This window comes from Ylistrum balloti, unplaced genomic scaffold (assembly GCF_031769215.1).
Source record: "Ylistrum balloti isolate Yb309-2 unplaced genomic scaffold, AGI_CSIRO_Ybal_v1 Utg369598, whole genome shotgun sequence".
NCBI lineage: Eukaryota > Metazoa > Mollusca > Bivalvia > Pectinida > Pectinidae > Ylistrum > Ylistrum balloti.
Window position 1 is genome coordinate 551,802 of NW_026781880.1, and position 26,368 is coordinate 578,169.

The 26,368-nt window shown below is 34.6% G+C and overlaps 2 protein-coding genes across 4 annotated transcripts in view; both read right to left on the minus strand.

Moving 5' to 3' along the window:
* Window positions 1–516: 516 nt before the first annotated feature.
* On the minus strand, window positions 517–17,511 carry LOC132545685 (ATP-dependent RNA helicase DHX8-like). The gene is made up of 22 exons (XM_060209378.1): window positions 17,191–17,511; window positions 16,216–16,301; window positions 15,639–15,806; window positions 15,080–15,210; window positions 14,048–14,146; window positions 13,641–13,902; window positions 13,005–13,103; window positions 12,474–12,584; window positions 11,241–11,532; window positions 10,827–10,924; window positions 10,400–10,547; window positions 9,715–9,896; window positions 9,196–9,390; window positions 8,724–8,909; window positions 7,960–8,046; window positions 7,255–7,378; window positions 6,582–6,904; window positions 5,832–6,125; window positions 5,382–5,510; window positions 4,160–4,356; window positions 2,989–3,168; window positions 517–1,736 (listed from the first exon to the last, which is right to left on the minus strand). Exons 1-22 carry the CDS (start codon window positions 17,282–17,284, stop codon window positions 1,499–1,501), a joined length of 3,723 nt encoding a protein of 1,240 aa, XP_060065361.1. The 5' UTR covers window positions 17,285–17,511; the 3' UTR covers window positions 517–1,498.
* A 4,737-nt stretch (window positions 17,512–22,248) lies between these two features.
* The window catches only part of LOC132545550 (calcitonin gene-related peptide type 1 receptor-like), a 109,483-nt gene continuing 105,363 nt past the window's right edge, over window positions 22,249–26,368 (minus strand). For all 3 annotated transcript variants that reach the window (XM_060209246.1, XM_060209254.1, XM_060209238.1), the window contains 3 exons: window positions 25,422–25,557; window positions 25,181–25,222; window positions 22,249–24,565 (listed from right to left, as the gene is read on the minus strand). In XM_060209246.1, coding sequence (XP_060065229.1) covers window positions 24,311–24,565; window positions 25,181–25,222; window positions 25,422–25,557 — 433 coding nt within the window. In that variant the 3' untranslated portion in view covers window positions 22,249–24,310. The remainder of the gene's footprint in view (window positions 24,566–25,180; window positions 25,223–25,421; window positions 25,558–26,368) is intronic.

Below are 26,368 nucleotides of genomic sequence, written 5' to 3' on the forward strand. Positions count from 1 at the left end.
TGGATTTAACTTTGAAAGTTTGTTATCACTGTTGCTTGAGAACTGCTACATTGATCTTTCTCAAATTTCATGTATAGATTCCTCTTTGTCCTTAGTTGTGCTTGTTCTAGTTTCGGACTGATCAGAAAAACAAAATGGCCGACAGACAGCCTATTACTTCATTTTCATATTCTATTATACTAAAGTGTATTTTTCTCACAAACTATACATATATCAGTTTCCCTACCTAGAAATATTTGGTAATATGTTTCTCTATGGCTTCGTTTTCACCACCCACCCCCACCTTGTTTTTTGCTACCAAAAACAAACAGACAGGGCAGTGTATGTAACCATGATGAAGAGTTCCATACACTTGTAAAGTCATTATAAGGATATGAACTTCTAAACATAACATTGATTATCCTCATACAATATGAGACAAGACAAAGTCTGTTATTGACAGATAAGGAGGCTACAGTAGTAACAATACCCCTAACATCAATTTACACTGTATTCTCTAATGCACAAAACAACCACTTGTATTTTTGTAATGGTTTATTTGATATGCACAGCATATTCCTTTGTCAAAAATTCAAATATGGTAGTACATGTACAATATTTCATATACATATTCACTTTTGTTTTTTTTAATCTAGTAGATTTCTTCAATATGATATCGATTTGTGAAATACTCAATAAACAATGCTTTCTGATGTTTAGAAGGACTTGCCCTTATCTCCAACTTGCCTGGCACTTAAAACAAAACTTTCTCTGATGTAAGAAAGAAAACATTGACAAAACTTACGATTTTCTTCCCAAAGATATCTATTGTGACATCATAGAACTTGTCACCTGGTAGTTATACATGTAAAATCTAAGATTACTTTAAAAACATGTCCCATTTTAGTTCCAGAACTATTGACTATTAGATATTTGTTCTAGAATTTCCCAATCTCTCAAGAAGTATACTTCATATTGCCATGCTATGGATGATACTTGAATGTCTCTAAAAGTTGTTCTCCAGAAATAGGGAGATGTCTTTATCTACAAGGCTGGAAACTTCTCCAGAAATAGGGAGATATCTTTATCTACAAGGCTGGAAACTTCTCCAGAAATAGGGAAATATCTTTATCTACAAGGCTGGAAACTTCTCCAGAAATAGGGAGATATCTTTATCTACAAGGCTGGAAACTTCTCCAGAAATAGGGAGATATCTTTATCTACAAGGCTGGAAACTTCTCCAGAAATAGGGAGATGTCTTTATCTACAAGGCTGGAAACTTCTCTAGAAATAGGGAGATATATTTATCTACATATGTATAGCCTTCTTTGCTTTATCAACTTCAGCTACCTCTCAAGTGAAATTTAATTTCACCATTCAAATTTGATGAACCAACAAACAAACAACAGTTTTGTCTTTTGCTCCATATATCCTCAGCTTTCTCCGTCTTTAGGGGTGGACCTCTCCTAAAAACATATCCTTCAAAACTTTCTTCCTCTGTAGATCAGTCTTAAAATCCTCAGAACGTGACTTTGGTGTGAACCTTTTTGAAGGCGCGTGAAATTCTCCATGAGTTAGCCTCCTCGTACTTGTTGTACAGTGGTTCAATCTTCTGCTGTTTCTTATGCTTGCTCAATCTTGTTGGGTCAGAGAATCGGAAGAATTTGGGAGCAAATTCCACCAACCATTTAGGATCAATGGTTGTGACTTCACGCATATATTCCTTTGTCGTCAGCACCAGTTCATGGTATATCACCCTTGGAACAATAAAACAGCTAAATTACTAAATACTGACAATTAATCATATTGTTTTATACAGAATTTCTTATCTTGATTTCCTCATCAATGAAATGATCGTTCCACCCACTAACCAGCAAGGATTTCTCAAATCAAAGCACTGATTCAGATTTAAACACTAAATCAAAATTGAAAGAAATGTTTTGAATCTTAAATTCTAATATATAAGAACATGAGTGTCGATGCTAGAGGAAATAGATTACAAACAAATGAAGAATATCTATCAATGTAATTATGACATCAAAATCATTTATCAAGAAACGATATTAACAGGTCAACAAAATCATCATTCACCATAAATATTTATGAAATAAGGGGGAAGTAGGTACAAAAAAGGGATTTTCATGCTCAAAAAGACCAGCTTACAATACTCACCAGTCAGGTTGTCTGTTAAACAGAGCACTAGATGGGTGTTTGTAGACCACCAGCTTACAATACTCACCAGTCAGGTTGTCTGTTAAACAGAGCACTAGATGGGTGTATGTAGACCACCAGCTTACAATACTCACCAGTCAGGTTGTCTGATAAACAGAGCACTAGATGGGTGTATGTAGACCACCAGCTTACAATACTCACCAGTCAGGTTGTCTGTTAAACAGAGCACTAGATGGGTGTATGTAGCTTACAATACTCACCAGTCAGGTTGTCTGTTAAACAGAGCACTAGATGGGTGTATGTAGACCACCAGCTTACAATACTCACCAGTCAGGTTGTCTGTTAAACAGAGCACTAGATGGGTGTATGTAAACAGAGCACTAGATGGGTGTATGTAGACCACCAGCTTACAATACTCACCAGTCAGGTTGTCTGATAAACAGAGCACTAGATGGGTGTATGTAGACCACCAGCTTACAATACTCACCAGTCAGGTTGTCTGTTAAACAGAGCACTAGATGGGTGTATGTAGACCACTAGATGGGTGTATGTAGACCACCAGCTTACAATACTCACCAGACAGGTTGTCTGATAAACAGAGCACTAGATGGGTGTATGTAGACCACCAGCTTACATGTCATACTCACCAGTCTAAACAGAGCACTAGATGGGTGTATGTAGACCACCAGCTTACAATACTCACCAGTCAGGTTGTCTGTTAAACAGAGCACTAGATGGGTGTATGTAGACCACCAGCTTACAATACTCACCAGTCAGGTTGTCTGTTAAACAGAGCACTAGATGGGTGTATGTAGACCACCAGCTTACAATACTCACCAGTCAGGTTGTCTGTTAAACAGAGCACTAGATGGGTGTATGTAGACCACCTGACTATCAACCAGGGTCCTGTAGCCTTCCTGAGGGTCTTTCTTTGCAGCATTCCTGAAGAACCCACTGCAGATTGCCTTCTGTACTCGAGCTGTGTTCTTCCCGCAGCTGACCACATCAAGCTTATGTCTGGTGGAGCATTAAAATATGTTTACGTTATATAAATGAAGCAACAAAAAGAATGTAATTCCTGTGATCAAAAGAAAACAAAAAACAAAAAAAAAAACAAAAAAAAAAAAAACAAAACAAAATTCTGACCAAATTAGGACAAAATCCAACAATATACATCCCCTTCCTAAGGGAACCCAAAACCCATGATTTACAAAATATTTATTTCCCTCTTTGCAAGAATAACTTGGTCCAGATTGGGTAAAATCCAATCATTGTTACTGAAGTAGAATTTTAAAGAATTTGTTTTATTTTCCCTTTTGAGCCCCGTCCAAGGGGGCCGAGATCCACCATTTCAGAGTTCCCAATGAGATTAATCAAACAAATCTAAGAACTTCTAATTTCATCAAACCTTGTGTCATTTTAGAAGTCACTTCGGCTCTAGTTTCAATTCTAGTGACTTGATAACATGTTTGACAAATTACCAAAGTCATACCACTGTCATCCCCAGGTGTCACAATTCTAGGGACTTCATAATCACAAGTGGCATACACAAAAATAACATGGGTCCATGCACCGAATAACATGACAATCATGTGTTAAGGCATTATTGTTACATACATCTCATTTGTAATACAATAACTATATTAAGAATTTTACTGTGGAATCAATACTTTCCTAAGAAACAAATTTTATGATTTTCAAACCAAATTCAATTTGACACTTGATTTTGTGAGTAAATTTCATAAAATCCACTTATACTAAAATGAATTCCTATTCTGAATACCTTCTCATTCATTGGATATAAGAATGCATTTAACACGACTGATGACACTAAGGGAGTAGTATATGACTGGGTAGATGGAAACAATTTGAAATGTTTAAATTTTACTGACATTGAAAAGGGAGGTAATGCATATTCAACCTCTTCTTACACATCAAAATTCTCAAAAAAGATTCAACAACTTTGACACCGTATAAAGCAAACAATCAAATGATAAATAGCACATACCTGTCCATGATGCCAAGCATCTGTTTGCGGACGTCCTGTGCCCGCTTAAGCGTACGAATCTGGACAAAGTTGTCATAACACCACGGACTAGAGAAGCGGTTGTTTTTCCATGAGTTGTAGACAGACAGAAGAGTCAGATGGTCGCCTTCTGACTGGTGAAACTTGGCCTTTTTCTGATCAGCTATTGCCTGCTTGTCCTGTAAATTACAATATTGTAACAAAAAAAACATTACCAGGTATTTGTTTTCTCCTTCAAACAACGCTTGAAAAAAAAAATACTTACAAGCAGTTATAACAATGTTATAGTTGGTGTTACTCACATCTGGTATCCACATCACTAATGGCCTGGTCCTTTACAAAGACATACTGACTTATTGGCATTTTATATGTAGCATTTCTGGTATTTGTGACAAATCTTTGAATAAATACAGCCTGAAAAGGCTTTATCCATACCACAAAAAGAAAATTAATGAAACAAGGCCAAAATATGAACAACAGAAAGATTCACACAGAGACTTCAAAAAAAGTGTCAGAGAATATAAAACAACAGGGTCCAAAAGGCTTAATCAACGACATCCATCTTGTAAATCTTGGTCCATCGAAGTATGTAGTGTCACATCTCCAAATATGATTACGGTAACAACGACAGAACCAGCAGGACAAAAAGTAAAACAGCCCATTTGATCTTTCCTTATTTCATCAATATGTGAATGAGTCCTGCACTAAAGTTACCCAATACTGGGTTTGTATATTTCTGCAAATTGGATCATCACAGAGTAAACATGATGTGCTGATTTGTCTCTTAACTTTCACTCTCTCTCAGAACTGACACTTTTTTCCTTACCACCGCATGCTCTTACACAATGGTACACAATCACGTTACTAGACTGCCTTTTAATCCATAAACAGTATAACTGTGCTGATAAGATAAAATTCCCGCAAAGAGTTATAAAGCACATGTGTTATCTTCTATCAGCTAGAATTTATCTGAAAGCTGCTTCGGCATTGATGTTTGAATAATTTTCAGAGTACAACAAATCATTTAATGCCACTGTATTTGTATTTGGGAAGAGTAACCCAATGGATATACAGTATATTCATATTCTATGACTGTGATGTAGCCTTAAACAAGTACATCTTTTATCAAATAACAATTTAATGCCACCTTGACGAATTTGTCATATGAAAGCTCTTTAACTAGATGTCTGAGAGAATCACTAACCTTTGGTCTGTAGAAGACATTTTGTACAGACAGCATGGACACTACAGTGAGAATTTCATCACTACATCCAAGATGGACAGACATAATCAACATCTTGGACAACATCGGCTCCAGGGGAAACTCAGCCATCTGGTTTACAAAAAATATCTTTGATTCAGTGTTCAGATTCACAATTACACCATTTTACTTCTAATCAAAAGGTTTTTTATATTTATACAAAAAAATTTTTTTAAAGCATGCAAAATTGTGAATACCTGGTAATTCTGTTAAGTAAAAAAATATTGTTCAAATTTAATTAAAAGAATAATAATTAATATTTTCATGGTTATTACATTAACAGAAGTATAAAGTTACCAACATGCTACTAGATATTGTCTTATTACGGGTAAGATATCAAAACAGACAATAAAAGCTGACACCTTATAAAGGATGTAAAATCAGTTAACTTACTCTACGCCCAAGCCTGGTCAGCAGGCCTTCGTCGTCTAAAGCAGTCAGGGCATGCAGTTGTTCCATAGCTGAGATCAAGGTCTGCATTGGAGGAGCGTCCATGAAGTCAAAGGCCAGAAGGTCATTGATACCCATCGCCTTCAGGGACAACACAGTGCTCGCCAAGTTAGTTCTCTGAATTTCTGGCACATTTGTTGCCAGCATTTCATCACGGTAGGCTCTCTCTGTGTACAGTCTGTAACACTTACCAGGACCAGTTCGTCCTGCTCTACCAGCTCTCTGTTTTGCCTGAGCCTGGGTTGTAAACAAATCAATACTGTATCAGATATAGGTTTTTAGTACTAAGTTCTTTCAAATGACAGGAATATATAACCATCAAATAATGTAAAGGTTATATCTTTAATGGTGAATATTTTCCCATGGTTTAATATCAATTACAAAAGCTTCATGCAAACAGATCACTTTCACTCGGAAGTCATCAACTGTTTTCTCTTTTAATCCTGTCTGAAGACAAGGTAAAAATAATTTTTGTAGGGCTTTACTTTGTTTTCAAGTTAATCTATAATCCACGTGAATTCTTTGTAAAGGAAAGTTATAAATGTCCCAAAACTTTTAGGATAGGGGTGATTCATTTGAAATGAAATTTTACAAAAATTATGGCAGACATCAATTGTCAAATCTTTCTCATTAAATATGACAATGGGACATGGAACCACTAAAGTCTCCTAAACTTCTCTATCTTATCCTTACCTGTGATATTGGGGTAACAATCAGCTGATCCATCCCAGTTTTTGAATTGTACACATTCTGTTTCACAAATCCAGGATCTACCACATAATATATTCCATTAATTGTAAGTGAGGTTTCTGCTATATTGGTTGCAATAACGACTTTCCTAGATCCAGGAGGTGCAGGTTCAAAAATTCGGGTCTGCATCTCGCTGGGAAGGGCACTATATACCGGAAGGATAATGAGTTCTGGGACCTCTGGACCGAGGGCCTTCATTCGTTCATAAAGGATCTCACAGGCTGTGTCGATCTCCTCCTGCCCCGTGAGGAAGAGCAAAATGTCCCCTGTACAGAAAGAGAAGACGACCTCAATACTCCATCACATGGAACCATTCCTGACACAATCAGTAGCACACCAAAATAAACAATCCAAAACAAAGACAATTAATCAATCTTGTATATAAAAGACGTTTAACAGATATCTCAATTGGTAAAATTCAGACCCCACTCCCTGAAGATCTCTGAAACATGTAAACTTCTTCAAATACTGATTTAGAATCTTTTAGATTGAACAATATGATCAATCAAATCATCAGTACAAAGAAAATGTATAGAAGAGCTATGTACAATCCAAATGTAGCCTTCACTGGGATTCTATAAATCTAGATATATGCCACGCCTACACCAGTACTTACCTGGTGGTTCCATTAGATGTATCTGCATTACTGTGATCATGGAAGCATCCAGGTAGTCTGTTTCTGCCTCTTTGGTGTACAACACCTCCACTGGGTATGTACGTCCAGGGATGGTAAAAATTGGCTGGAAGTAGAAATTGTAATAGACATCAAAATATCATTTTAACCTGCAGATTGAGAGCAGTGTTTTTTCAAACATAGATATAACTGTAGTAATATTATAATGAGATTCTGATAAATACAAGAGGCCCACAGGCCTTAAGGGTCATCTGACTATAAAGACCTATATATGAAAGAGGCCAATTAGGCCTAAAATCAATTTCTCAACCACTCTATAACTTACATAGAAGACATTAGTTGGTTTAAAAAGACATTTTCTGCAAATTTGAAATCATATTATTCATACAAGCACTACACAAATACCATTACTCCTGACATATTGCTTGTTGAAAAAAGCATGCTAAAGACCCTTGGTATTTTGGTTATTGAAAAGAAGTTGCTTACATATTTCAACACATTTGACCCCTGTGACCTTGAAAGTAAGTCAAGGTCATTCATATTAACAAAGGTGGTAGCTCTAACTACAAGCATGCCACAGGCCTAATATCAGCACCCTGTGCCTTTTGAAGAAGAAGTTGTTTAAAGACTTCTTTAAAATTCTTTCATTTTCATTTCAAACAGCACATTAACAAAAAACATACTTACAGCTTCAAAGAAATACTGTGAAAATTTGACAGAATCCAGCGTGGCAGAAGTTACAATAAGTTTCAGATCTTTACGTTTCTTCACTGCCTATAATTGAAAATCATGAAGTCATATTGTATAGAACATAACTGTTTACAAGTCACAGCAAAAGTTTTTTAAAACTTAATATTGAATGAATATTAAATATGTAAACATACATTGGTTGATTATAATCACTAACTCTACTAAACAGGCACAAAGATCTTAATTCTTTTGGAACTATTCACATAATCAGTTAATGATATACATTCTTTAAATCTATACTAAACTTCAGGCAGTAGACTATACTATTTGTACTTATATGTTTTAATCTGTTAATCATGACACAAAATTTTAGTACAAAATACAAATAATGATTATTATTGAACTAGCATATATCTAATGTTGAATAATAATTATATAAAAGTTAGGAATAAGTTTTTCACAGTTGAATTTACATTAGAAACTATTAAAGATGGTCTCATATAGTGATTAACTGACATGGATTCCTTTCAGTATTCAACAAAGATCCTTCTTATGATGTGAACATAATATCAGAAAATTTCTCAAAATCTTCTTCATTGTAAAGTCTTTACTTCCACACATTACAGTTAAATTAAGTCACAGTAACTATAATGACCTAATCTGTCTCTAAAGAAACAAAGAAAGTTGACATCACTGACAATGTATTCTGGTTTCTAATTTATAGACAAAGGTGCAGTTCGAGTCCTTGGACAACCATGTACCTCCTTGAGCAGCCCAAACAGGACATCTGTGTGTATGGTACGTTCGTGTGCTTCGTCCAACATGATGATGGCGTACTGCTTGAGGTCTGGGTCTATCAGGCACTCCCTTAGTAACATACCATCTGTCATGTACTTTATCTTAGTCTCCGGACTCGTACAGTCCTCAAAACGCATTGTGTAACCAACCTAAAGCACCAAGGGAAGAAAAAGTTGTAAACAAGTCTTTTCTTAAAAACATGTCTTTAAAATAAGAACACATTGATACATGTGTTCAGTTTTGTTCCTCTTTGGTAAGTTATCAACAACTTTTTCATTAGTTTCTTTCTCAAAAAAAGTGAGAAGAATTTGCTAACTAAAATAATGATGCAATTTTCAAATCTGAAATATTGGAAAACTCTTATTGCTTCTTTTTCTTACTATTTGAAATAGCTTCTCTGTAAAATTATGTTGTATATATTAAATTGTGTACAACCTCCTGACCAAGACGGCAACCAAACTCCTCAGAGACCCTCTTGGCAACAGACATAGCAGCTACACGACGGGGTTGGGTACAGCCTATCTTGCCGTGAGTTGTGTATCCAGCTTCAGCTAAGTATTGTGTGATCTGAGTTGTCTTCCCTGATCCAGTTTCTCCAATAACAATCAATACCTGGTTATCGTTCACAGCCTGCAATCAAGTTAGTACAGATTTTCAAGACAAATGTATTTCAAACAAACCACTGAACTGTTACTACTAATACCTCCAATCAAAAACATGTTCCCCTTAATGCTATTGTTTATTTACCATCAAAATATATTTTACTGTTGACTTTACTAAGTATCTGTTGCAATGCCTCAAGACATTTGTCAACATATATCTGGTATATAATATAATGATTTTCATTTTTCACAATTATAATCTTATATTCACAATCATTAAAAAGTATAAAAAGTGAAACAGACTAGTAATAAAGACATTTTTCTCTGTGACCTTTGACCCTATTTTACTGACCTTGATTAGTTCTTCCTTGAGTTTATAGATAGGCAGACCCTGCCTTTGCTCCAGTAACGATTTTTTCTCCTTTTTGCCATAAGAGGCTTTCTGACCCCCCGTGATATGCTTCTTCCAGTCAGGGATGTCGTTGGGAGTCATTCCTATTCCTCTCATGTTTGCAGCTAGTTGGCGTCCTTCAGCTGATAATAAAATTTCCATTCACTTAAATTAATGAATTGATTTAATGTTAATCATTTAGATTTCACAAATACTTTATTTCGCCAATTGACCTTTCCACACATATTCATGAGTACATGATTTCCCAAACACTAATCTAGAAATGGCTTTAAATTTGAGAATGATGAGCCATTAGACAATGACTTTTCAAGGCACAGATATCGGTAACCAAATCAACATGAATGCTGTCCCGGTTATTTTTTTTGTACAAATAATTTGTAAAAGGATTTGAATTTGCAATTGACTCTCCTTACATAGTAACATGAAAATAAATCCCATGCAAAATATAAGTGATTTACAGAATGCAGGAGCATTTTCTGTTAATTTTTTTCAAAAAACCTTTGAGTAAATTATTGTTTCAGGTAATAAAAGAAAAACTGATAACATAAAATTGTCTAATAAGGCTAATTTACTAACATTAAATTTTAGTCAGGATGAAATACCAATTCATAGTTTTTTTTCTCACCTTCAGGCATGGGATCTATCCAGTGGTTGTTGAGACCTGCGGGAACACTGCCCATTTCTGCTTCTCTCTGAACCTGTTTCAGTTCCCTCCGCTCTTTCTGTAAGGCATTCTGCATCATGGCTGATTGGGACAGGGAACCATCAGGATTCTAGAACAGGAAAATGTTATTATTTTCAATGAAAATAAACCCATTTGTTAGTTATAATTGGGTGTAAATTTGGAGAAAACAATTTCTAAATTGTTCTTCAGAATAATGTAACTTTGTGAAAACTCAGGTTTAAAACAAAATCTATCTTCACTTTTTAATTGATGTAGAAAAGTTTTAATTTCATGGCCTATTGAGTCAACTGAGTCAATTTCAAATTCCAATCAAGAAACATATCCAGTTTAAAAGGGAAAAAATGACAATTCTGCTATAAATACTGACCTTCACAATTTTGACAGGACTTAAGTCAATCCCTGCACGTCCATGACCAGCTAAGAAAGGAGCTTCTTCTTCTAACAGTTCAATCTCCACATCCTCATCTGTGTAATACATGAAGTGTTAATCAAATAGGTCAAACATTAAGTTACATTGACCTTAATTAAATAGGTCGAACAGAATATTACATGGACATTAATTAAATAGGTGAGATATAAATTTACAAGGACTATGAAAAGTTGGATATGATGACAACTGCATTATGCTGGCTGGATATTTGGGACAGCCATCATTCTTCAATATTTTTTTTGTAAATGCCGGTAGGTGAACTTGGATATATTGCCCTGTTTCTATAAGTGACAATTAAGTTGGTATGAACTAAAAGCACAACAGAATGGAAAGATCTGTGACTCAACATACCAGAATCTTCTTCTTTAGGAAGCAGACCAGTTTCTTCGTCAAAGTCAGGCAACTCTGACTTATCAATAACATTAGCAGCAATCATTTGTTTGATTTCCCACTTTTCGGGTGAAGAGATTCGCTGGACCCGTTTCTTGTCTTGTGTTTCGTCTGTGTCTGGGAGATCCATCATCGGAAGAGTTGAGGGACGATCAGGGTTACGAGCAGTCTCACTGTCATCCTTTATTTCTCCACCCATCAAAGATCTTGTCCTCTCCTGGTTCAAATCCTCGCCAGTGTCCTGGTCTACATCCTACAAAAGATTCCTTTCCTGTTATAAAATGTAATAACTACCACTATTGTTTATAAAATGTAATAACTACCACTATTGTTTATAAAATGTAATAACTACCACTATTGTTTATAAAATGTAATAACTACCACTATTGTTTATAAAATGTAATAACTACCACTATTGTTTATAAAATGTAATAACTACCACTATTGTTTATAAAATGTAATAACTACCACTATTGTTTATAAAATGTAATAACTACCACTATTGTTTATAAAATGTAATAACTACCACTATTGTTTATAAAATGTAATAACTACCACTATTGTTTATACTTCTATCATGTATCAAAATATGCCAAAACTGCAATACAAGATATTTTTGGAAATTTCATACATTTTTTTGGGCCAGCTAGACTTTCTCATCTCACTGAAAAGTGTTCATCAGCCTTAACGATCTCAGAGAGTTTCCTTACAAGAAGTATATCCTCTGGTATAAAATCTGAAAAGTATACATAACAAGAGGCCAATAGGGCCTGTATTGCTCACATAATTCTTAAAGCCGAGCAATGTTTATACATGCCTACAGTTTGGGTATTTCAAATATTTCCAAATTAAAGCTCAGTCACTTACCCTCTTTGATGGGGCACGACCAATGGTTAAATTCTTATATCATTATTGTTTTTCTCTTTTGATTCCCAGTAAGAATATATATGGCTATTGGGTTGGTATCTCAACTGTTTCAAAAGATATTACCATGAAACTGAGTCCCTAGGATTGGAGATTTTAAAGAATTTGCTCACTCAGCCCTTCGGGCCAGGTGAGCTAAAAATATATAAACAACTGATATTCTTATATGATATGCTTGGGTGTAGGTAGATACCACTGACTCCAGCTCCTGAATGGTCCTATACAATTATTTACTATACATACCTCAGATATCACGACAGGTTTACTTACCTTCATAGAAAGACTTGTCTTGTTACCGGTAAATGACAGCACTTTGACCTTGACCTTCTGACCTCGTTGAACCACGTCGCTGACCTTTGTCACTCGGCCCTCTCTCCTCAGCTGTATCAATGGCAGATAAATTTTACACATTATCAAAACAATGAGAAACTTTTGTAAGAAATAAAACTTAAACATAAATGTGGTAAACAAAACAGAAATCAAACATCAGTAACCAAAGGCATATATTTATCTAGTATATAAGGAAATTTGGCTTGTACAAGAGTACACAGTCCTGCCAATACTATCAGTATCTAACATTGGCCTTCAACTCAGTGACCTTGACCCTGGACAAACTTCTCATTAATCATTGGGCGGGGGATAATCACAAATATTTGAACCTCTAAATAAAGGTCACCTTTCTTTGCTCCACTAGGTGACCTTTATAGTCAGGTTTACTTCAATATTAACAGTTTTTAATTTTCACAATTTTAGTTCATATCTTAACAGTCATACAAAACTTCACATTTTCAAAATGTTTACCTGTGATATATGAACAAGTCCCTCACATTTCTTCCTCAGACCCTCCAGCTGTACAAAGCAACCAAACTGCATAATGGTGGTCACCCTTCCCTTAAATATCTGAAAGCATAAAACAAGAAATTAATTGTTATAAAATAAGCAGCCCATTTCTAGATGTTATGTAATGGAAATGTTATTTTCAACATCGACATTAGCAGAATAATATCTTTGATATTTCATTAAATGTGGATAGAGATCTTGAACAGAGAGATCAGTTTAGACAGGTTAAATAGGAAGAGAGATCCTGAACAGAGAGGGATCAGTTTAGGCAGGTTAAATACAGAGAGAGATTCTAAACAGAGAGGGGTCAGTTTAGGCAGGTTAAATGTGGAGAGAGATCCTGAACAGGGAGGGGTCAGTTAAGGCAGGTTTAATGAGTAGAGATATCTGGAACAGAGAGGGATTCCTTTAGGCAGGTAAAATATTGAGATAGCCAAGTTGGAGTACAATTTTGTATATTTCTCTTAAATAAGAGGTAGTTTAAATGACAAGTATGTTCCTGATGAGTATTAACATTTGCACAGATAAACAACATAAATCTCTAGAATGCTACATCTCAATAGATTTAATTTGTTATTTGGTTGGTAATGGACTCACCCTGCCGACAACTGGTTCCATTGGAATTTCCTCGTCATCTGATTCCTGCTCTCTCTTACTTTTCCCACCCCTGTATCTGTCCTTTCTATCTTCTTCGTCTCTGTAATATTTACTCTGTCTCTCCCTGCTTCGACTTCGTGAACGTTTCCTGTGTTTTCTGTCCCGATCCTTAGATCTTGACCTGTCTCGTCGTCTCTCACGGCTACGGCTTCGTTTCCTGTCTCTTGGTGAACGACTTCTTGATCGCCGACTGTTTTTGTTTCTGAAAAAACAAGTACACTATTCATGCACTTTGTATAATATTTGTAGTAAAACCATTTTGATTTGATATTTTTTCTTGGCAAATGATGACAGTATGATCAGGGTATAAACATACATGACAAAGAGTGGCTGTATAAAAGTTTTACCTTTTCCTATCACGGTCTCTACTGTGACTACGTTTTCTGTCTCGCTCTTGACTTCTACTGCGGCTCCGCTTATGTTTACTTTTCTTGGATTTGTTGTCACTGTTAAAATAACAATATTAAAATAACTACGTATTATATACCAAACACATATATGTACAAAATGAAACAATATCAAGTAATTTTTCTAAAAATAAAAGAATTTCAGGCGAGTTGAGAATACCATTTCAAAATCTTGATGAAGCCCAACACAAGAGTTATACAGGGGCTTCTCAAAATTTTAATGAATCAGAATCCCACAGGAAAACATGTGTCCTGGACTCAAATTATCTGATTCCCCAAAATCATTAATATCTGACTGATTCCTTGGGAACAGAACAGAACACAGATAATCATCAAACTACACACTTGAGATCTACACTAGAGCCCAATAGTCCAACAACAGAGCTACCTTTGATTTTAATGTTTTGATACTCAGTCAATTTAGAGAGTAACCAAAGAATGAATTACATTATTTTATCTATGAAGATTTATGTACCGTATAAAATAATGATGCAAATTTCATATCAACAGGAACTGAAATAAAATGTCATGAGAAACCAATATAACATAGTCATGAGAACAGCTTGTTATCCTAAACTATATAGTGTCATTTGATTTAAATCTGTACAGAGGATAAATATTGTAAAGTTTTTCTGTTAGTACAAATTTTCAGTTTTACCAAATTCAAGAAGTCATGAGAATTAATAAATGTGCCATATCTTTATCAATATCATTTCTGATATATCTATTTTTCATTTTATCATTTCATTATTGAAAATAGTTAAAATTAGAAACATTGAATGATAACCTTTACTATAGTTATAGAAATAATCTTTTGTAACAGAAATATTCAAACAACATTTTTCAAAATTCAACAAAGGACTTTCGTTCTATATAATGACCTTTTAACAGTACTAGTGCCTTACACAGTTTGATTTAGAAATAAGGTTTAAGATATGGATGTCCTGATGTAGAAATGAAGAGCTTTGTTACCTGTTACTGCCAGGTGGGTTTGCCATCAGAGCCATTAGTTCTCCCATCATATCATCAGCGACCTCTGTATCTTCTTTCTTTATATTACCAGTTTCCTCCATTTCTTCTTCCTTTATTTCCTCTAGCATTTTCTAAAATGACAAAGAAAATTATAATCATGACCAGATTTTTAATTTCAATAATGAAAAAAAACTGCTGGTTTCTCAATTTTCCAGATTGATTTGTTTGTTGACTTTACTGCCCAATAAACAGTCAATGTCATTTTAGGAGGGAGCCTCCTTATGGTACTTGGTCGCTACCTCAGTGAAAAACAAGCAGAAGGCCATTCACATACTAACCAAAGCAGCTGGGGTAAGATGTCTTGCCCATGACAGATCAGACTTGATTACATCAGCAGCATTATTGCTATTAAGGATATTCTCTATATGTTAATTCATATCAGAGCATGGGTATATGGGGAAAATAGAATCCATCAAAAGATGCTTCACTAGAAATCTCCAAAATATAGCATTTAGGGTCAGAGACTTATAGAATTTTTAAAAAATACCTAAGCCCTTACCCTGGAATTTGGATCATTAGCCAAAGCCAGTCCTGGGTAAAGCTTCCTTTTCAGAGTAATCTCATCATCTCTCTGGTTTTCCTTATAACTGTCATTTGTTTTCTCTTTGTCTCGAGATTTTGATTTCATCTTCTGTATCAACCTCAGCAGGTTGGCGATGAGGGAGTCCTGTAAGAAGAAGACAGCGTAGATGTCATACAAGTATACCTGGATTATTGAAAAGTGAATAATCATACAACTAAGACTTTGGAAAAATTCAGATGTTAGTATAATATATACATTACTCTCTCCTTGTATTGGTAGCATTTAGCAGTCAGCTATCACAGAAGGATTGCATTTTGTCATTGTATGTTTACAATGATTTTTCCATAATTGATAAAAATATAAACATATTTAGTTGAAGAAAATATAAGACATTTTGTTCCGTAAGGGTTCAGTTTTAAGAAATATTCAGTTTCAGGCTATATCATCTGTATATTGTTTTTCTAAAACATTCTGATTTATTTTCAAATCACTTTTGATCAGTAAATTCATTGCAATATTTTTTTCAACTCAGTTTTTTTTATCGTTTACTCACTGAAAATTCTGCTCCATTTTCCATTAGGACTTTCTTGAAAGCATCAAAATTGTCATTTTTCTCTGATAAGGAAATGATGAATTCAGCTGCAAGTGAACAAAACAGGTTTGACAAAATAGGCTTATATACATTTGTACATACAAATACACATGAAAAGTCTGTAAAATCATCTTATTTCTATTTCCAACAGATAATTCAATATCACAATACACGAAACTTATGCAGGTTAAAAATCAAACAAAATCATGCCTATATACCGTAAAGAAGAGACTGACAAGATAGTTGATAACTCATTTTCAGATTTTGGTTGATTCTGATTTTTGCAGTTTAACAATAAAAGATAAGGTTGCCATACAGTCAAGCGGCCAATGTAACATGGCAGCTATGTCTGGTGTATTCAGCCTTGTGACCTTAATTATTTTGCCTGGGATAGTATTTTGTATATCCTATGGAAATATACAAACATTTTTATCTTAGTACAAGGGTTCTGACCATGATTATCTATCCCCAATTTAATTTTTGTCTCTTTTGCAACAAAGATGAAAAATGAAAAGTAGTTGGTACATTTCACACTACATGTGAGAGTGTTGATATCAATCTCTACATTTCTAGTTACTCCTTACAATTTTCTTGGTAAAGGACCCTTAATATTTTTACTTCAGAAGGCATAACTTCCAAATTTCTGACAGTTTTGTTCCCACTAAGTTAACTTTTCAAACAAATACATTTTTTCATTAGAATGACCATCATTCCCATTTGATACTATATCATCATATTAGTTCCATCTGATTTTATTCTAAAAAGAAATCATATATATCATTATTACACTATTAGCATAACTTCCCGCTGTCCTAAATACAACTTTCCTAAATATCTGTATATACATGACGACCATTAAAAAATGTGATCTCACTTTACCATTCTATCTAAGCTATATATGTGCCCAGTTGAATTATAAAGCTATTGGCGAGTTACCTAAATCTTTGTCATTCAGTCCCAAGTGATTGTCCAACTCTGTGCAGACTTTTGATACCAAAGATAGGTGCTCGAGCTTCTCCAGTTCATTCATCTTTCTTGTGCCTTGTTTGCCTGGTTCGGATTTATACTTCAGCAATCGTCATAGCGTGGTGATTTCAACGAATGGTCGACCGACCACACACTTACCGTTTCGATATCTGCCTTGGGTTTCATGGAAGGAATGTCATTTAGAAGTATTCGCAGAAAAACAGTTCGAATGTTAATGTTAAGCTTACATTAGTTAAATATCTTATTGTTAAATACTTATGGTGCCGTGAGCATATTCATTTCAATCTGTAAACATCGGAAATACGTTTTCTCAACGAGAAGAGTTCTACTAAGGAAACACAACTCTTGTTTACCTTCATTCTCGGCCCATCGGCTGCCAATCTTACCGCTATATCATCTGTACTGACAGAGTGAAAACGAAGAGCAGTAACTGTGGGAGAACAGATTGGGTTAACCCCTAATTAAGCCACAATTACCACTCCACGCACCATATATCTGTCATGTCCTTGTGCTCTGAGTTAATATCATATAAAGGATTTGTTTGAATTTCCCCCAAATATGTTATATATATGGCAAGCCAAAGTGGAGAGAGGCCACTATATATTACTATGGAATATGATGCATCTGTAACCATTCAAATCATCTTTTGTTTTCATTTATACCTTGTGATAATCATTGGGTTTTTTCTATCGGTTTGAAAGACATCCATGTTTCATGTTAAATAAACTAGTGAGAATTGTCCTAACAGTTAATTGTTACCATACTCCAGATGCTCGTCAACAAAATGCATCGTGTATCAATATCCTCCAGATTTGCATCGATGTTTCTGCATGTACAACAAATGAATCATTTCAAAAATTTACACTGGCTTCTAATTTATCTGTTTTTTGACTGATAAAAATTGTTAAAATTTGCATAAAAAGAATTCTGGAAATCAATTCAAATTTCATTAATTTCTAATCTCGGCATTTCCTGGTGTTTCTCTCTATAACTGACTGTAGTAATTGTTTTGAGATCGATTGCACGCGTTACGTGTTCATAATTAAAAAACAGGACAAATGTTGGGTCACCTCATCTAATTACAATTCGACCAGAAACCGGAGTACAATGAAGATTTTTGTTGCACTTCTGTGTTCTTTTATGGCCCTAAATCAGAATTCTATTTATAGATATTTAAGTACAACTAACGGATATCCATAATTCGATTTACGGATATTCCTAATTTAAATTTATAGATATCCACCTTACCAGTCCACAGACTAATCAGTGTTATGACATGCTTTGATCTCTACATCCCGTTCCTCTCGTGATCGTCACGCTCGAGAATACTCGCTTTCTCAAAAGAATGACTGAGATAATAACAGCCACTCGCCTTTGTGATATATTAATATTTTCTCAAATATTTGTGATTTCATTTTCATTTTTGACTTAAGTATGCAAAATTTTAAAAAAAAGTTGATCGTTATGAAAATCTCAGACCCCATCGTTCGTGCATTTAAGACAGACTTGACATTCCTAATTTCCCTGAAAACAAATGTTAAACGAACAATCTATTTCATAGAAATAAATTATCGCCTAGATATGAATAGCTATGAGTCCCCGATCTGTCTCGTGAAACTTCCGGCGTTTAGTATGTGTAGTGTGAGCGACTGCACATTAAAGGCAAATAGTTATGAAGGATAGAAAAGTTGATATACTGTGTGATGTAGATTTTTCTCTTTTACTATTTCTATTATGTCATTTGACCTGACTATTCGTACTGTAGACAATTTTATTGTTGTTTCTGTTCGTTGAAAACGGCGTTTCAAAGTTTATTTTAATCTAAAAAAAAATATTTGTAAATATACAGTTGAAATCAGAAACAAGTTTTTAAAAAAGGCATCATTCGTCTTCCGGGGGAAAACATGATGCTATGACATGAGAGCGCAAATTAAAACAGAAAAAGGCAATGATGATGAAAAATGACATTACTGAAATTGACGGTAAGACGAAAATTACATTATATATATGTAGTTGTTCTACATATGTCGGTATATCATGTACAATAGAGCGATAAATATATATGTAGTTGTTCTACATATGTCGGTATATCGTGTACAATAGAGCGATAAATATATATGTAGTTGTTCTACATATGTCGGTATATCATGTACAATAGAGCGATAAATATATATGTAGTTGTTCTACATATGTCGGTATATCGTGTACAATAGAGCGATAAATATATATGTAGTTGTTCTACATATGTCGGTATATCGTGTACAATAGAGCGATAAATATATATGTAGTTGTTCTACATATGTCGGTATATCGTGTACAATAGAGCGATAAATATATATGTAGTTGTTCTACATATGTCGGTATATCGTGTACAATAGAGCGATAAATATATATGTAGTTGTTCTACATATGTCGGTATATCGTGTACAATAGAGCGATAAATATATATGTAGTTGTTCTACATATGTCGGTATATCGTGTACAATAGAGCGATAAATATATATGTAGTTGTTCTACATATGTCGGTATATCGTGTACAATAGAGCGATAAATATATATGTAGTTGCTCTACATATGTCGGTTCTACATATGTCGGTATATCATGTACAATAGAGCGATAAATATATATGTAGTTGTTCTACATATGTCGGTATATCAGGTACAATAGAGCGATAAATATGTATGTAGTTGTCCTACATATGTCGGTATATCATGTACAATAGAGCGATAAATATATATGTAGTTGTTCTACATATGTCGGTATATCATGTACAATAGAGCGATAAATATGTAATTATAAACTCGGAAGTAATTTACTGATACAGTGAATGTTGCAATTAAAATATGATTTAATTTATAACATTAAATATGAAGACTTATATAATAACAGAACATACCAACATATTTGCCAGAGTTATGATTACTGGGTGACACAGCTGACCACCATAAGACTAAGTACATCCTGATACACTAACGCAGCACCGTACTACATGATTTTCGTCGAATTTCAAACACACACCAGAACCTTGTTTCCGAGTTTTGGGTGTTTTCTGTTGCGGAGGTGAGCCATTGTGTTACCATAGTACCAAATTGATAAGTATGTATGGTTAATAGTATATTTTTATCTCATTTAAGAAGTATGGAATGTTTGTTAAATACTTGAACTAAAAACTAAATAGACAGCGATTTTTCTCTCTTAGAAAACGTATCAGAAGCAACAACAATAAATCTGCAGATATTTCAATTATTACTGCATTAGAAACAGCAATAATTTGTAAATGTCCAAGCTGTTTGTAAGACCTGAGTGACTGATCACATGATCAATTATTGATGAAAATGGGAAACTTTATTTCACTTCAATTTGTTTTAAATGTTTAATTTATACAAAAGAAAAGGTTCGTCCTTAATGTTTAATTATATACATGTACGTCATAAATGTTTAATTTACAGCACTGTAAGCATTTAAATGTTTAAAGAAATAACGTCAAATGTTTAATTTATACAAACAAGAGAAATGTTTAATTTATACATGTTCGTCCTAAATGTTTAATTTATACATGTACGTCCTAAATGTTTAATTTATACATGTTCGTCCTAAATGTTTAATTTATATATGTATATAAATGTTTAATTTATACATACAAAAATAATGTTTAATTTAAATCTTTTAGTGCGTAAAATGTAATTTTGAACACTTTGAAATCCTTAATGTTTAATTTATCCACTTCAATTTGTTTTAAATGTTTAATTTATACATGTTCGTCCTTAATGTTTAATTTATACATGTACGTCATAAATGTTTAATTTATACATGTACGTCATAAATGTTTAATTTATACATGTTCGTCCTAAATGTTTAATTTATACATGTACGTCCTAAATGTTTAATTTATACATGTTCGTCCCTTAATGTTTAATTTATACATGTTCGTCCTAAATGTTTAATTTATACATGTTCGTCCTTAATGTTTAATTTATATATGTTCGTCATAAATGTTTAATTTATACATGTTCGTCCTTAATGTTTAATTTATATATGTACGTCATAAATGTTTAATTTATATATGTACGTCATAAATGTTTAATTTATACATGTTCGTCCGAGGTTTAGATGATGGTGAAAACTTCCGATCATGACAGTGTTTTCTGTAGTGGCTGTATTACCAGGATACCGATAGTTATATGTATTGTAGTATAACTGGTGGAAAATATCGAAGGAATTCTTGTGTAGTACGAACAGACTAAACTCGTGTATGTGAATGTATCAGATATTACCTTATCTCGATTCATTCGTTACTAGATCCATATTAGACAATTTGTTTTACGTTTACCACACTCTAGAGGTTTAGCACATTCCGAGATATAGATCGTATAGTTTACCTTAATAGATAGCTCTCCTAAATACCGGTAAAGTAGACCCTATTTTGTCTTACTGAGTGGTATCATCAGTTACGATTTGTCCTTATTACAAATAGAGGATTTTTGATTATTTATGTAAATTAGCTTCATATCATTTGTAGTAATTGTATTTCCAGTATCATCAGTATATAGATCAGACAAAACTAAAGAGATTGTATCTTGTGTTTATAGTAAAGGAACCTTTTAACCTATGTAAATGTGCGCGCGCGGACGTGCATTGGTTGCTACGTGCGTGAACGCGTAGCAGTGAGTTTTTAAATAACTGCTTATGTTCATGTTAAAGAACTGTTATGAGAGAGAGAGAGAGAGAGAGAGAGAGAGAGAGAGAGAGAGAGAGAGAGAGAGAGAGAGAGAGAGAGAGAGAGAGAGAGAGAGAGAGAGAGAGAGAGAGAGAGAGAGAGAGAGAGAGAGAGAGAGAGAGAGAGAGAGAGAGAGAGAGAGAGAGCTAAATTCTTTGAATAGTATGCGGCGGGAATTCTTCATGTTGCTCAATGTTGATGTAGCCACAAGGTACCAAGACTATGATTTTTGACGGTGTGACAAACCAAACGACGAAATACAAGTAAACAATTATGACAAACAATGATATCGTTTTTCAGTCATGTTTTATTATTATGGGATATATGTGGATCTGTTCCACGTCGTCATGACAACGGATTTCATACGTCCATATACAACAGATAGAAATATAGATAGATATTTATGTAGCTTCTACATCGATCACTTCGTCAAATACTTACATTGACACAATGAAAGACTAATCGGGAATTACATGATATTTATCGGTGAAATGCGTTGATCGCCAATGACAATGATATATATACTGTACATGTACACAAAAACATAAGAAAATATTTGTGGAATATGTACAAACACTCTACAAGCATCAACTGACTATATTAACATGTATTTAAGTTAGTTTCGTGCTTCGTTTCCAAGAGCACCAGTACAGAGACCCGAAAAATATTATCAAAATACATTAAATGTATGATACAAAACCCCTTTTTGACCCTAATACCCATCCATTTATACGATCCAATATTGACATTTTAATAGCGAGTTATAGTGAAAGGTAAGTTATGGATGTCGTAAAGTGTTAGAGGACGACGTAAATGTGGTAGTTTTGGGGAATACCATGATAGTGACAGCAGTGTTTGAGGTAATAATTATAGTAATGTTGTAATGACGTCACACTGGACAAATGGTTTGGGTGACGTAATATATGAGTTATGTGGGATAACAATAACGTTAATATTTGGATGACGTCATCACATATAGGATATCAGGAACGATAATGCCCCCCACTCCCCATTTTTTTTTATCAATTTCCGTTTCATATCAATATCAATCTGATTCGCTGCCATCAATATTACAAATTTTGAAAAAAACAAATTCCCTTTTTCATCCATTGCTGGTTTCAAGCCGAGGAGGTATCAAAAACACTTCGTGCAGACTGCAAAATTTTAATGATGTAAGGTACTCCGTTTTTGTTTGTTTTTGTTTCTTTTAAATAGCATGATATATATATATAGAAGTGAATTGACTAAAAAATAAAGAAGAAACATAGAATCGCACAACACGTGTACATGTAGTGGTTGTCTCCCTTGTAACACATCTAAGCTACCTTTGTACACGATACTAATTTTGAAGAAAAACATGTACGACTGGGCAAGCTAAGTAAGTTTCTACACATAGTTGTCGTTTTTACACTTACTTACATGGAACCTGTTGGTTTATGCGGACAAACATTTCGAATGGCAATCTGGAGGAGCACTCCGATGTTAAACTCACTTGAAAACAATGTTTAATAACTTAGTCCGTCTTTATATCAATCGGAAACACATCTGGTTCTGGTCGTGTGACTGATCGCTTGGATACCAACTATCGCTTTAGGTTGGAGGTATCCTGTGTTATTCTTTCAATATCACACTTCAAACATCATGGCGAGTCTATCTATATTGGTAAGATAGTTTCTGTGATGGCTCATTAGATCACAGGAGCACTAGGTCCGATGTCATTTCATCAACAAAAAACGGTATCTCCTGACAGCTTTAATTACATGCAAATCAAATGTACATGTTAATTAGTGAAGCGATAGGGAAGGATAGCACGGAGTTTTAAAAAGGTCAGAAAATGAAATCGATAAGTTGATTCTAGGCACATATTCGCAGTTATCCTTCACATATATAAAAGAATATAAAAATAATATTCTCGCCAAAACAACACGATACATATGAAACAAGAGGCCCGAACTAACCTTGATATATATCTTGGGAGACTACTTCAAGGAAAACGACTTGTGTTCTACTCATATCCGCTTTCAGTAGTTGATTGATCAATATACCCATGAAACGTACATGTAAATGTATACCCAATCTTATCAAGTCGAATATTCAGTTTCTCAGGGGAAATACATACTGGTAGGGAAAAACCACAGATCGACCATAACGAGTCGGATATGATGTTTCTCAGTGGAAGATATTTATATGTACATTTTACACATACACTTAACGGTAATGTTAGACATTTACAATTAAGACCTGTCACGTATCTTTTTCAAGTCCACAACTAAGTGTAATCGCCATGATACTGAATGATCCAACCTCCCTCTTTCCAAATGAGGCTTACAAGGAAACCAAGCTGTAAAAAATCAATTCACAGTATTATTAGGTTCTTTGAAAGTCACGTGCCCATTTGTTTTGGTGACGTCACGACTTGTGTCATCGACAGTGTCCAATGGGATGTAGCTCTGATGTTGTTGGGAGTCCTGGAGACGCGGGCTTCTGCGCACCGAGGTCTGCACGTTTGTGTACTGTGTTGTTGAAGTGACACTCGTGAATCTTGGTTCGCTATTCATAAAGCCTGGCCAGCTCTTCCGGATCAGGTTCTTTATGTGAGTGTGGACCTAGAAATATTGATATACAAAAGTGTAAATCGGAGTTATATGTAGGTGTTAGAACAGGCAAAATAATGGTCATTCAGTATTTAGAAGACATGAGCAGACATTCGATATTTATCAACAGTTCCCAAATTCATCCACACTACATCGGAATGATAGCTCTAATTATTATCCTTGCAAAGTTGGCGGTACCATCATGTATACATACACGTGGAGCAAATTTCATCGACGTCTGAATAATAATGGGATTTTTAGCCAATCAGATGACCGCTTTTAGTTTGCAAGACAACTAATCAAAACGAAAAATCATTTGCACTCTGCCATGCAATCATAAATTCCCCAACATTTTTCTTCTAATGATTGTTTGAGCCTTTTAAGTTTTGAGGAAAATGGGGAAAACCTGTGCGCCGGAAGAAAATAGAAGAAATAAGAACAATGGTAAGAAATGGAGTACAATCAAATTTTGTTTCTGAGAAATAATGACGGCAATGATATAGAATTGACTCTGCAGGAAAAAACATGGGGAAGGACATGGGAAGACTTCCACTTTCTCATAGGAGATATTGGCGAGTTGTTCTGTAATTTCAAAAATATGTAGAATAATCAAATGATCTACCTTACCTCCCCATTGAAAACGCAGAAAATGAGAGAAATTATCCCGCCCTGCAAACGAAAGAAAACGTAGTAACAATATGAGTTTATCACAATATCAATAGGAGAGCTATTCAATGTGTTAAGATATGTCAATAAACGATTGAACGCTGTTATTCATCAAATCACATCTTATCTAATTAGGTTTACATAAAATAAACAAAACACAAGTTAACATTTCTATTCGTAAATCTAAATATTTTTCTCTCACCTGAGTATTGATGACAATCGTCTTTGCAACCTCGTACACAAACATGGCTGATCCGGAAGTGTTCGGTCTGTAGATTACAAGGATGGACTGGATACCAAAAAGAGGAACAAGTACAAATGTGGCCCGGAACGCACGTCTGTAAAATTAAAAAAAAAAAGTTTTATGTGAGTCGTAGCAGTAACACACACAGATATTGTAGACCGGAAGTAAATCTCCAAACCCAGTAATAAGATATCAGAAAAAAATATTATATCATCATCTCGATCGATGAAATGTGACAGTACATCCTTGTGATGACTATGGAATACTACAGTACACTGAAAATCAATACAACATTCATCAATTCTTCTAAATATCATCACCAAACACTAACACGTGATTTCACAAAACTTTTACAAATCTATAATCTGATCATTTTTTTTTTATTTTGTAAGTTTTTAAAGTACAATTGCGATTGCTAAGATACCTGATCGCCAGTATTGTGGGGAATGAATTACATTACTAACAGAATCTATCCATATTTGCTTATTTATATTATAGATCAAACCAAGATCCAAGAAGGTGGAGGGGAGATTGGGGTTCATGTCAACACCAAATAACCAGGATCCAAGAAGATGGAGGGGAGATTGGGGTTCACGTCAACACCAAATAACCAGGCTCCAAGAAGGTGGAGGGGAGATTGGGGTTCACGTCAACACCAAATAACCAGGATCCAAGAAGGTGGAGGGGAGATTGGGGTTCACGTCAATACCAAATAGCCAGGATCCAAGAAGGTGGAGGGGAGATTGGGGTTCACGGCAACACCAAATAACCAGGATCCAAGAAGGTGGAGGGGAGATTGGGGTTCACGTCAACACCAAATAGCCAGGATCCAAGAAGGTGGAGGGGAGATTGGGGTTCACGTCAACACCAAATAGCCAGGATCCAAGAAGGTGGAGGGGAGATTG